Consider the following 12,833-nt stretch of genomic DNA (forward strand, 5'->3'; position numbering starts at 1 on the left):
GTCTGCGAAGCGATTTGTCAGTTAAGTAATTTTATTTACTTGATTTTTGGGTGGGGGCAGCTGCCCCCCTGCACTCCCCAGGCTACGCCCATAGCTTTGGTGCCCAAAAGAGCTAACAACCAAGAAAGGCTATCAACTCAATTCTGGCCAGCGGTGTTGCCCTGTTGAGGTCAATGGGGCTTAGTCCCAGGTAAATAGGATTAGAAATGTTGCCCAAAGGAACCGTGACTCCTTTGCCGTTACACGCTTTTATGTTTATGTGAGACACACACACTCGCGAGCTTTTTTATACACACACACACACTCCCCCCCCTTTGGATTATCATCGTATACCGGTATTGAAAAAACATGCACACCACTAAAACACTCATCAGATTTCCATACCAAGTATAACCATAACATATTCAACACAACCGGGCATGCTATGAGAAGCAGTAACTCAAGCGGCTTCGCAAAGGAAAAATAGCAAAAGACCCGGAAGGCGCGAATGCCATCGTTCGGTAATTACTTAGTCACGTGCGTTCCTTATTATGCTTTCAGGGCGCATGCTCTTTTGGTTTCGGAAACCCGCGCTGCCCCGCCCCCATAGCAACTCCCGGCCTGCTCCATTAGACTCGCGGAAGCGGGTGATGGGTAAGAGCAGCCATTCGGTAGCGGGCGTTCTAGGTCGGCCCGCCCAGCTTCTTCTCGGATTGGCAGCTGCGGCTTAACGCTTTAACCGGGTTGGCTGACTGTGGAAGCTCTGAGGCGGCTGTGCAGGTCCTCACCCGGCGACGTTCGCGTGGCGGGCTTTTTCGGTCCTTTCGCTTTTGCGGGGCGTTGCCAGAGCGGGTTTTAGGAGTCCGGCGGCCGCGCGATGGCTTGGAGGTTCATGAGGTGGGGTTTGTTTGGTTGGGGGGGGCGCGGGTCGGGTCCCCGAGGGCCTAGGCAGGGAAGAATTATAAATGGGACGACGCTGGGGGGGCTCGCCCTGCGTTCACTCCCCGAAAGGAGGCCTTGACTCGAAGGGGCTGCAATTGCCAGCCGTTTCCACCTCCGCTTCACCGGCGACTTTTGCACTAGGCCTCGAGATTATAGGGACGGACCGGTTGTGGTCCTTCTGCCTCTTTAGGCAGGACTTACCCTGCTGGTCGGGGACTAGATATGTGAAGGCCCGGAAAAAACCCAGAAAAAATCGGGGACGGGGATGGTTTTTTTTCTGGAAGCCTTTTTTCTTCCCCCCCCCCCCCCGAAAATTGGGAAAATAAAAAATAGATCATGGAATGTTTTATTTTAACATGATGAATAAAATATTTTAAGATAAGGGGTTCAAATATTTTATAAATCATTTTTTTAAAAAATATGTACAGTATGGTATCAGATTATTCTAATTTCTGTGAGGACAAGCAAGTCCTAGGTTACAATCTGAACTCTCCAATGCAAGAACAAGATACATTTCTTCCTTTAAGGGCTGCTGTTGTCACCAGAAAAGAAAAAGGTTTCAGTTTTGTTTTTGCATACCTGCATGCATTGGTTCTGTTCTTCACTAGGCCTCAAAGCACTGGAAGATCATTACAGCTCAGAAAATGATTCTGATTAAATTTCATGCCCTTTCATTGAAACTTAGTCCCACTTCCTTCAGTTCTTTTTATGGGAATGTGTTTTTAAATACTGTGGAGAGGAAATATGAATAATTGTTACTTCTGGATTTTTATAAATTGTTTTGTGGAGCTTTTTTTGTTCCACATAAACTAGTAAACAGTTCAGGAGATTGTTGCTCCATTTGTTACAAATACAAATATTATTTTGAAAGGAAATTAAGTTTGTAATAATTGTTTAGATACCGATACACTATATTTTAAATATGCTAGTTGTGATAGTTTTATGCCCATTAAAATTGTCCATAGTTATATTTTATGTTTTTAAAGTAACAGAATGAAGGGGAAGCTCTTTGGCTGCCTGTTGCGTTGTTGGGAGCGGTGCCTTGTGCTGCGGTCTCAGCCTGCAATTTGGTTTTGCTTTAATTATAATAATACGCTAATCAGCGCAATAAATATTACAAAAATGCTAACAAGCTTTCAGGAGCCTTCTCTTCCCCCCCCCCCAAAAAAAAGAAAAAAAAGGAGAAAATGAATTTCATTAAGTGCTGTGTTACTAGCTAAAGGGTAAAGGTAAAGGTCTGTGTCACAAGAACTTACCCGCGAGCGATATATGTGTGCAAGGACGGTGTTTCCTGGGACTCTGTTTATCATCAAGGACTTTGTTCTCATTCCTGGCCCTTACATTTCCGGTTTGTCCCACCTCTTTGCTTGCTTTCTCACATTTCTCCCAAGTACATAGGAGCCAACTCCTAGGGACCATGGCCCCTTTGCTCCCCCAATAAAATATTATAGGAATAGCGTAATTCCTGCAAAGAGTCACCATTTCCAGTAACACACAAACTATTCGGTCTCACAGTCAAGATTATTGTCTAATGTGGAACACATCACATTCCTTTCTCATCATTCTTTCAATACTGTCTTAAAGTAGGTTTTTAAAACATTTTTGTTTCATAAATGGGTAGCAGATGGCGAGAGAGATTTGCCTACATCTACAGGTTTTGAATTCATAACTGATTGGAAATTTGATGGGTAGGTTAACTGCTAGTGGGTTGGCAAACTGTTGACAACTTTACCTTGTTTAGACAGTAGTAGCGATGAAGGTTATCTGAACTGCTTGTGCTAAAGGTTTCTTTGTGTTCTGTTTAATTGGTGTTCTGTTCCCTACATTTGGGGGTTGGGTGGAGTGGGGGGAAACTTTGAACTCACTTTAGACGTTTTCTCCCACACATGTGTTTTTGTGTTCATGTGTGGGATTCCCCCCCCCTTTGTGAATTGCTTAAAAAGTGCCAACTTCAAAGATGTCAAACTTCATACAAGATTGTAGTATTGATTGCTAAAAGTGTACGAACCATAGTTCCTTCTGATTATTAAAAAGTTAGTACAGATTAAACAACAAAATGTTACAGTGTGCAACTTCAGGGCAGGGTATTGGCCTCTCCATAGCCCTTCTTAATTCCTCACCCTGCAACAGCCAGTCATTTGAGGTAGGTTGAAATAGATTTCAGACTAATCCCAGCTGAATCAAATTATTTCTCCAGCAATGTCTTTGAGCAGCTTTCATTTCTGCCCATGAAGGTATTTCAAAAGAGCTCATATATGTGAACTAGGAAGTGACCTATCAATTGAACACCCTGCCCCCAATAACAAACGATTCCAAATGAAGTTCTTTAAAATTTCTTTCTTTTTTTGCAGCAATTTTGATTGGGAATTGGATCCTGATATATATGGAGATAGGCATTACAATGCTTTTACTCGAGAATTTTATCCCAGCCTAGAAGACCTTGTGGGATCAGATGCTACTATGGTGACTGAAGAAGATACGGATTCAGCTATCTTATTTGGAACTCTGAGAGGCAATGTGGTTGGATTGCAGTATTATACAGGAGTGGTAAGTACAGGAGGAATACGAATTAGTAACAGAACTAGATTGCTTGAAAGGAAAAACTAGGTATGTTATATAAATTCTACATAACTGTTGTTTGTACTCCCAGTAATGAGCAGAGGCGACTGAAACATTAAGTAATTTGCACTTTAATTGTAATTGGGGGGGGGATAATTCAGGGATGGCTAGCCTTTGACAATGTAGTGTCCTCCAAAGGTTGTTGGACTCACAAATCCCATCATCCCTGACCATTAGCCATGGTGGCTAATGAGCAAGTCCCATTCAAGTAAATAGGGCTTACTTGTGAATAGGATTATGTAGGAAAGGGGAAGAGTGATGGCTCCGATGGGGGTATTAATATTGTTTGCCTTTTAAATAGTCCCACTCCTGTTTTACATGTGAACTGGGCAAACCCAAATTTAAAGTTTGATCGAAAGTAGTCACATCATATGATGGGTTAAGGCTGTAAATAGATGTTCTTGATAATGGTGCCTTGATTATGGAATTCCCCTCTGTCTCAAATTCAGTTGAGGTGAGGTAATTAAATTTCTATAGCACCCTTCATCTGTGGATTTGCAGGGTGGTTTATAATATAAAAATCTTCAAGGTTGAACTTATTTTTGTGTGTATAACTTCATCCAGAGCTGTTCACTGAGCCTATCCTACAACAGATTTTGGACCTTACTCTACTTCTGTGAGGTGACTGGTACTTGCAAGCAAGATCCACACTTCCACTGTGTGTGTATCTTATATCAGATTCCCAATGTGTTAATTGTACAAAGAAGTGTCTTTCTTTAAGTTGAAGCATTGTAGTATACTATAATGTTCAAACTTTGATTATACACTTGGGTACTGAGGCTAAAGACTGCCCTGAAGTTTAATGTACCTGAAATGTTGAGGGATATCCTCAGTCCTTCTTTAGCTTATATACAGAGTGTTTCTAGTACCGTAAAAACTGTTAGAACAAGGGCTTTTGCATTTTTCTCCAAAATGAAATGAACATTTTCCATCTTCACTTCAAGTCAGGCTGTCATATTCAAATTCTTTTGCAGCGTTAAAGAAATTTCAGCAGCTCTCTGAGTAATGGGATATGGATGATTTTATTACTTAGGAATTTCAGTGTGTTTAATATTGCTTTAAAAAGCATTGGAAACAAAAAAATGTGTAAAGGTAAAACTGCTTTCCTTAACAGTGTTTGAAAGATACTTTGTTTGGTGAATCCTGTGTATTTTATTGTGTATTTTGTACATTTTAAATAACATGTAGGCTAATTTTACAGGTCAATAATAATGAAATGGTTGCACTCCAGAGAGAGCCTAACAATAAATATGACAAGAATGCTGTAAAAGTAAATAATGTGAATGGAGACCAGGTAGGCCACATCAAAAAAGAGCTGGCAGCATCATTGGCATACATCATGGACAACAAGTTGGCAGTGGTGGAGGGGTAAGTATGTAAATGCAGGGCTATTTCCCCCATTGTTTTCTTGAACAACAGCCCATTAGTTGTTGTTGTTGTTGTTTGTTTAGTTGTGTCTGACTTTGTGACGCCATGGACCAGAGCACACCAGGCACTCCTGTCTTCCACTGCCTCCCGCAGTTTGGTCAGACTCATGTTGGTAGCTTCGAGAACACTGTCCAACTATCTCGTCCTCTGTTGTCCCCTTCTCCTTGTGCCCTCCATCTTTCCCAACATCAGGGTCTTTTCCAGGGAGTCTTCTCTTCTCATGAGGTGGCCAAAGTATTGGAGCCTCAGCTTCAGGATCTGTCCTTCCAGTGAGCACTCAGGGCTGATTTCCTTAAGAATGGAGAGGTTTGATCTTCTTGCAGTCCATGGGACTCTCAAGAGTCTCCTCCAGCACCATAATTCAAAGGCATCAATTCTTCGGCGATCAGCTTTCTTTATGGTCCAGCTCTCACTTCCATACATCACTACTGGGAAAACCATAGCTTTAACTATACGGACCTTTGTCGGCAAGGTGATGTCTCTGCTTTCACCATACCGACCAAGCAGTTGTTTTCTTGAACAACAGCCCATTGGTAGTAGTAAAAATAAAAGTTTGCTATTGTTTACATGATGTGAATCATTCTGATTGTGCCACTAAAACTTGTTTCCAATAAATGAAGCAAAGTGGGATATCTGGAAGTAAAATCACAATTAGCAGGAAGCAAACTCTATAAACTAAAAAGTCTCAGTATCTGATTACTGGTTGTGCTGGTGGCTTACTGGTATGTTGAATAGGTATAGTATGGTATAAACAGAAACTTGAAAACATGAATGGTTTACTGAATTGGTCACAGATTGATAAGTTCATTGAGGTTTAGAACTAAGACCAGATATATAAGTAACTAGCTGACCCGGCCACGCGTTGCTGTGGTTCTTTCCTGTGATCCCCACCCTGTCACGATCCATGACGTATCCTGCCCCTCCTCCCTCCACCCCGGCTCATCCCTGTGTTTCCGTAGGATACCCTTCCCTCTGTTGTCCCTGGGGAGTGTTGGCCCCTCCCCCCTGTATCTCCATACCTTGGCCCCCACCCTTCGAAAAGGAACTGTTAGGTTCTGGGTTCTATTTCCCAGCATGCACTTTTGTCTGAACCCTCTGTTGTCCCCTCCCCCCTGTATCTTCATACATTGGCCCCTGCGAACGAATCGTGAACATTTCTATATATTTAGATTAAGGATAGGGGATGATGATGTGCCCTGGGACCCAGATAACTACTTAAAGAATCCCAACCCGGGGGGCGGGATCAAATAGCGAAGCCCCATAGCCCCGTAGCAACAGACAGGCCCAGACAGAAGGAGGGGGGTCATATGGGCCACTTGGGGCGGGCCTCCGAATCTAAAGGGGGCCTCGGTCAGCATATTCACAATCAGTAAAATGAGAAAAGTAACAAAAGGGTTTTAAAAGGGCCACATTATCTACCTGGCCCGGGCAAGGGGAAGGTAGGGGATTGTAAATGGGGTGGGGGGTGGCCACTGCAAATATCTGAGGACTTAAACTGGGGAGAGAAAGTGAATGGTTTTTTTAAAAAACAAAACAAAAAACACACATAGAGGCTTTCAATCAGTTGTTTCTCCTAAATAAGACATACCCATAAAATAAGCCATAGCAGGATGTCTAAGCATTTGTGCAATATAAGCCATACCCCCAAAATAAGACATAGTTATAGGCGCAGTTCTGGAGGGCCCCCAAGGAAAGAGGCAAGGCTGGATGCGTAATAAAAAATAAGACATCCCTTGAAAATAAGCCAATGTGGGTTTTTTTTAAGGAATAATAAATATAAGACGGTGTCTTATTTTTGGAGAAACACGTTAAAGCCTAAGTTAAAAGGGGCACGACTGCCCTTACTTAAAATGGCCGCCGGAGCCTCGCATGTGACACAACGCCCACTAAATTATAAAGCAAAAACCCCTTGCTGTGCCCCCAAGTGCGTGTTAGGAGCAATGATGAACGACTGCCTAATGCTGCCAGGCGTTTATTAATGCAGCTGCCGGGAGAGGCTTTGGGCTTGGGGTGGAATAGCTGTTTTGGTGGTTGCAAGGCCTCCTGTTTTACAGGATCTCATGGCAGAGGCGGGGTTTGTGGGTGTGGTGTGTTGTTGTGCCTAATCCCTGTGACTGGCCCCATGTGTCCCGATCCATGATCTATTCAGTTTGTCCCCCCCCTCCATGACCGGCGTATCTCAGGACGTTTTGAAGGATGGTATTTATTTTTGTCTTGTGGATTTTTTTGGGGGGGTAGTGGTGCTAAATTGTAAAGTAAAAACCCCTTGCTGTGCCCCCAAGTGCGTTGATGTGGGTTTTCTACCCCCCCACCCTACGTCAGCCCATGACCTATTTGGGCTCCTCCTCCCCCCACCTCCCACCCAGGGCTCCATTTGGGATAGTATTTAATGGGCTGTAGACCTGAGACCTAGTATGTAAAATGGAGCCAAGGCCTCCTGTTTTACAGGATCTCATGGCAGAGGCGGGGTTTGTGGGTGTGGTGTGTTGTTGTGCCTAATCCCTGTGACTGGCCCCATGTGTCCCGATCCATGATCTATTCAGTTTGTCCCCCCCCCCAATGACCGGTGTGGTAGTGTTGCTAAATGGTAAAGTAAAAAACCCTTGCCGTGCAGGGGCCTACATAAATCAAAGGCTGTGCTGTGTTCTGTGCCACCCCCCCCCCCCCGGCAGGCCCCGACCTCCACTTGGCAATGTTGTTTTTTTGGTGGGGTTTTTTTTTTTGGGGGGGGGGAGGGTTAGTGGTGCTAAATGGTAAAGTAAAAACCCCTTGCCATGCCCCCAAGTGTGTTGTTGTGCCCCCCCCCCGGGGCCTGTCAGGGGCCTACATTAAACCTAAGGCCTAATGGCTGCCTTGGGGGATTTTCAGTTGCTTGGTTGATGATGATGTCATTTGGTTTGTGGGTGTGGCTTAGATTTCACAGGAAGGGAGGGGTGAAGGAAGGTACTACGCCACTTGAGGGCGCTGTTTGACTTGGTGGAAAAGCAGGTCTGTACCTGGGCAGGTGTGCGATTTGAGGGATTTTTGCCCCCAACAACGCTCTAGGAGTGGCCTGGATCGTTGTGTCAAAATTTCAGGACGATCGGTCAAGCGGTTACGGAGAAAAGTGGCAAACGGGATTTCACGATTTTTACATTTTCTTATATATAGATAGTTATTCTACTATCTCTTGAAGCAGTGCAGAATCAAGGTTGTGTTTTAAAGGCCAAAGTTTTCCCTACCTTTGAATTTAATTAATTTTTGCCACTGAATTTCCATACCTTTTTGAAGCATACTGCTAACATATTGATTCAGCAGTAGTATTGTGTATGTAAATAGTAGAAACAGGTGGTTCTCTTAATTCTCTCCACTCTTAAAATCAGCCCCCCCCCTTCCATTACATTCTAGGCTCCTTTTATAGTTCATTTTAGGATTGTGGTAGTTTTAGGTAAAACCAGAACTAATGAGGCTGAGATTCAAATCTTCACCCAAGTATAATGCTTACTTGGCAACTTTGATCCAGTCAGTGCCTCAGTCTAACATACCTCACACGTTTGTTGTGAAGATAAAAAAAAACCAAGCTGTTTGTATGCACTGTATGCTGTCCCAGTGTTTTGGTTTTTTAAAAAGGTCAGGGTATAAATGTAATAATGTAATATTTTTCCTTTTGTCTAGGGTTGTTCCTTCTGGTGCAAAGAATATGTTCACTATGCCAGTACAGTTGAGTTTTTGGGGTAAAGCAGAAAATAAGCAAGCGGTTCTTGATCGACTAAAAATGCAGGGCTTTCAATTAGCTCCTCCAGGAAAAAGTAAGTTAAATAAATATTTTATACATAAACTCAATAGAAATTCCTGTATTTCTGTAAAACATGCAAGTACTCAGCTTATTAAACTTCTCTTATTTTGCATCACATAAAACTCTTAAGTATAAAGAAGTTTTGTCTACTGATGATGGGAGAGCATTTGCAGTCATTTACTAGTTCCCCCCCCTTCCCCTTTTAAAAATGATACTTCGTTTCAGAATTTAGCGTTGGGACTAGCAAGACATATGGCAAAGCTGGAAGAAGTTACAGTGCTCCGGTCCATGCTGCTGTACAAATGACAACTGAACAGGTACAATACATGTTTGTTAGAATTTGAGTTGCTGAATGTAGTTTAGAACTTTAAACTCTCCTTTTAATAGGAGTAGAGCTTTGGGGTATATTACCTTGTCTAACTTCTCTGTACAATTCTAGCTCAAGACTGAATTTGACAAACTTTTTGAAGATCTGAAGGAAGATGATAAAACGCGTGAAGTAGAAGCAGCAAAGGTAATATATCCAGCACGTCACATTGATAGTGTGTTAGTACACACGGTAAACACTGGCAAAATGCTAGTAAGTTCTCAGCTACAGGTTGTGGTTTCTGTTATAAAAATGTGTATAATATGGCATCTTAATTTTCCAGGCTGTTGTAACTCCATTACTTCCACATCAGAAGCAGGCTTTGGCTTGGATGATTTCACGCGAGAACAACAAGGAGTTGCCTCCATTTTGGGAAGAGAGGGAAAACTACTTCTACAATACAATTACCAACTTTGCTGAAAAAACGCGGCCAGAAAATGTTCTTGGAGGAATATTGGCAGATGACATGGGCTTGGTAATTCTCATTAGAATGTTGCCTCTGGGAGCCAGCGTGGTGTAGTGGTTAGAGTGTCAGACTGTAAGTGAGGAGACCCGGGTTCAAATCCCTGCTTAACTGCAAAACTCTGTGGGTGACCTTGGGGCAGTCACTACGTCTCACTTGACCTACCTCACAGGGTTATTGTGACAATAAAAGTGGGGAGAAACATGTATGCCTCCTTCAGCTTCTTGGAGGAAGGCAAAATAAATAAACAAATAAATAATACAAACTTAACTTATGAAACAATGTTAATAAATGGTTCAATGTATTTTAGGGTAAAACACTTACTACGATAGCTGTGATACTTAGCAACTTCCATGGTGGCAAACCTCTTCCTGTTAAAAAGAAAAGTGATCAACTGAAGATATTTCCCATTAAGGTATTTTACTGTTAATACCAGACCCCTGCCTTGAATTGTATCAGTTCCAACTTCTCCTATTTATAAGACAAAAATAATGCAGATATGTAAAGCAAGAAAGAAGGAATAATATGTCACTGATGTTCTTGTAGAATATTTGGTGGTGTTCGTTCTCTGTACATATATATATATAAGTGTGTGTGTGTGTGTGTGTGTGTGAATGTGAATTTAATTTATTTGAATTCTACATGTTACGTGGACTTTTAGCCAACTCAGTTTCTTAAAAAAACAACAACCCAGAATAAAAACTGTAAATAAGATGTGTTCTGTCACCTCTTGTACAGTCAGTTTTAGCCAGGCTACCAAAAGCAGCCCCAAACAAAAGGCTCTTCAGAAGGTTCAGGATTTGCAATGCCCTCAAAATGCTATGTTTCTGGGCAATATGCCTGATGCATTCAGTATACTGTAAATCCATAAGGCCACTAGAGGGTGCTTCTGAAGTAGACACCATGTACCAACCCCATACTGTACTACAAGAAAGAGACTTAAAATCTCAGGAGAAAATGGTCCAAATGTTGCAAGCTTCTGGAGAAGATTGGACAACAGTAGCAGCCAATTAGAAAACAAGAAACAAATTCAAACAGACAAACCGTATTCGTAATTTACAGGGAGAATCTAAAATATACAGTGTTTTAGAAATTACAGCTTGTAAATTATGCGAAACCTTGATTAATTGAGTTGTATTATCTGAATAACTGGAAGTGTCTGAAGTAGTGGAAAACTTACTAACTGGTACTTTGAAGATCTGTGCTAGCCACTTGTTCTTTCAAGTATGTTTCAACTAATTTCCATAAGATTGGTTTTGTTTTTAAACTAAATTTTAGATGCCATTTCAGTGTGTTTATTTTTCTTTTAGAAATGTGTTCCTGCTGTGAAAAATGACCAAGAAGGTAATTTTGATCTGGAAACTAAACACATTTGTTTTGAATTCAGTCAGATGACAACTTTCAGAGGAAATTAATTTAAGAATATTTTTTTTTACATTAAATATCCTAATTGATCACCAGTAGCTTAAATTTATGACGTGTTGTGGAAGGAGGGGGAATTATTGGCTTGCCTTTGCCTTTGCCTTTGTTTTTATTTTGTTTTTGTTTTTATTATGTATTTTCCGTTTCTTACACTGATTTTAATGTTGTGAACTGCCCTGAGATCTACTGGATAGGGTGATATGCATTAACTAATAATAAGTTATTAGAGAAATCATGGGGTGTTTTTTGTTTTGTTTTTTGTATACTTATTGTTAAGCACCCAGTATTGGCCTGCAGCTGAATGCTTCTGATACAAAGGAGAGTGATTCTCTTCCATCTCAGTCATCCAGAACCCGTCCAAAGAGGTAAGTAAATTTTATCTGTTCTTAGAAGTCAATTGCAAACTACTTCTGAACTGTTCTCTTCCCCCTTCCCTGTGTGTGAGAGGGGGGTGTTTCTTGGGAGAGAGGTTGCTTTCTGGAGTAAAATCAAAAGAGTTTTTTAGATGTGCAGAACACATCTTTATTCTAGCATAATTTCTGTTCAGTGCTACTGTTTGGTAAATTTATCTCTATACCCTATCAATCTAAACGATCAGATAAGAGCTTGTGAAATCCTCTATTCGTTGTAATCCTTTTGCTTTCTAAATGCTTTAGAGCTGTGGGCAAAAAGCCAAAGTATACAGCAAGCAGTGACTCAGAGCCTGAAGAGCAGGACATACAAATAATGGAAAGTGAGTCTCGCTTATTTTTTGGGTCATTATATTTGTTTTAACAACTTTATTGATTTCCACATTGTGTTAACACTTTTCTTGCTTTCCCAGCCAAAGTGCAAAAAACGCATCCAGCAACAAGAAAGAGAAGAAAAGGTATGATGCTAGCACTTAAAAAAATACTACTGTCAAAAAGTTACTGTTCTCCCTTCCCAATAAAACCTGATAACAGTATCTTAATAAGGCCTTTCTAACAGAGTGTGTGTTACTTTTTGCAAAACTTAAACATATACTGGTGCATAACACATGGTTGTTGGCATGGTGCAAGTGAATGTGTGTTCGCACATTGTCACTATGCTTATGGATGGGCTGCTTTGGGTATTTGAATGAACTGGCCTGTGGTCTAGTTGAATCAGGACTGGCCCTAAGCTAGGAAGAATAATCTTTGATCTATGAACTATAATATCTGTATCTTCTTTATACCTAGAAGACAATGCACAGATAGTATGTGCATGAGTGCTCACATGATTGAATAAACAGCTCTTCGAAATAATCTTATTTTAACTAATTTAAACAGGAATGTTAATTTTTCAAATGTATGTGATATTAAGTTATAAAACATTTTCACAGCTTCTTGTGATATTCAAGAGGATAAAGCATTTGCTTCTGCTCTTGAGGAACCAGCTATTTCTTCAAAAAAGACAAAGAAAAAAGGTATCCAAATTATTAAGCTTTTCCTTTTACAATGCCACTTAACATGAAATGCTACACAGTATACTTTTTAACAAGCCTATAGTTGGGAAGGAAAGGAAGACACCTGAACCTTCTGGACTGATTGAACCATGTAAAGCGATGATTCCTAGTTGGTGGTATGTGGACCCCAGGGGCTCTATGTAACCCACCCAGGGGCTCTGTGACACCATTAACATAACAAAAATTATCATAGAGGTATCAAATTTTTCAAAAGTAAGGGGTCCATGGCTTGGCTTTTGAAAAACGGGGTCTGCAATACTTAGCTAATTGGGAACTACTGGTGTAAATGATTGAATTCCTATGCAGTAGTTAAAACAAAAATGGGAATAATACATAGGATTAGCGATGAAAGTAAATAATTGCAAATTGGCTG

The 12,833-nt window shown here is 41.1% G+C and overlaps 1 protein-coding gene across 2 annotated transcripts in view; it reads left to right on the plus strand.

The window, feature by feature from the left end:
- The first annotated feature begins 739 nt into the window (after positions 1-739).
- HLTF (helicase like transcription factor) overlaps positions 740-12,833 on the plus strand; it is a 30,126-nt gene continuing 18,032 nt past the window's right edge. Inside the window, exons 1-13 of one of the 2 annotated variants that reach the window (XM_060274490.1) lie at positions 740-759; positions 3,273-3,468; positions 4,742-4,908; positions 8,623-8,756; positions 8,969-9,060; positions 9,183-9,257; positions 9,394-9,585; positions 9,884-9,988; positions 10,884-10,917; positions 11,273-11,360; positions 11,652-11,728; positions 11,819-11,863; positions 12,338-12,421. In XM_060274490.1, coding sequence (XP_060130473.1) covers positions 3,382-3,468; positions 4,742-4,908; positions 8,623-8,756; positions 8,969-9,060; positions 9,183-9,257; positions 9,394-9,585; positions 9,884-9,988; positions 10,884-10,917; positions 11,273-11,360; positions 11,652-11,728; positions 11,819-11,863; positions 12,338-12,421 — 1,180 coding nt within the window. In that variant the 5' untranslated portion in view covers positions 740-759; positions 3,273-3,381. Of the gene's footprint in view, positions 877-3,272; positions 3,469-4,741; positions 4,909-8,622; positions 8,757-8,968; positions 9,061-9,182; positions 9,258-9,393; positions 9,586-9,883; positions 9,989-10,883; positions 10,918-11,272; positions 11,361-11,651; positions 11,729-11,818; positions 11,864-12,337; positions 12,422-12,833 lie in introns of both variants that reach the window. The other variant, XM_035133509.2, reaches the window with a different exon arrangement.

Source organism: Zootoca vivipara, chromosome 5 (assembly GCF_963506605.1).
Source record: "Zootoca vivipara chromosome 5, rZooViv1.1, whole genome shotgun sequence".
Taxonomy (NCBI): domain Eukaryota; kingdom Metazoa; phylum Chordata; class Lepidosauria; order Squamata; family Lacertidae; genus Zootoca; species Zootoca vivipara.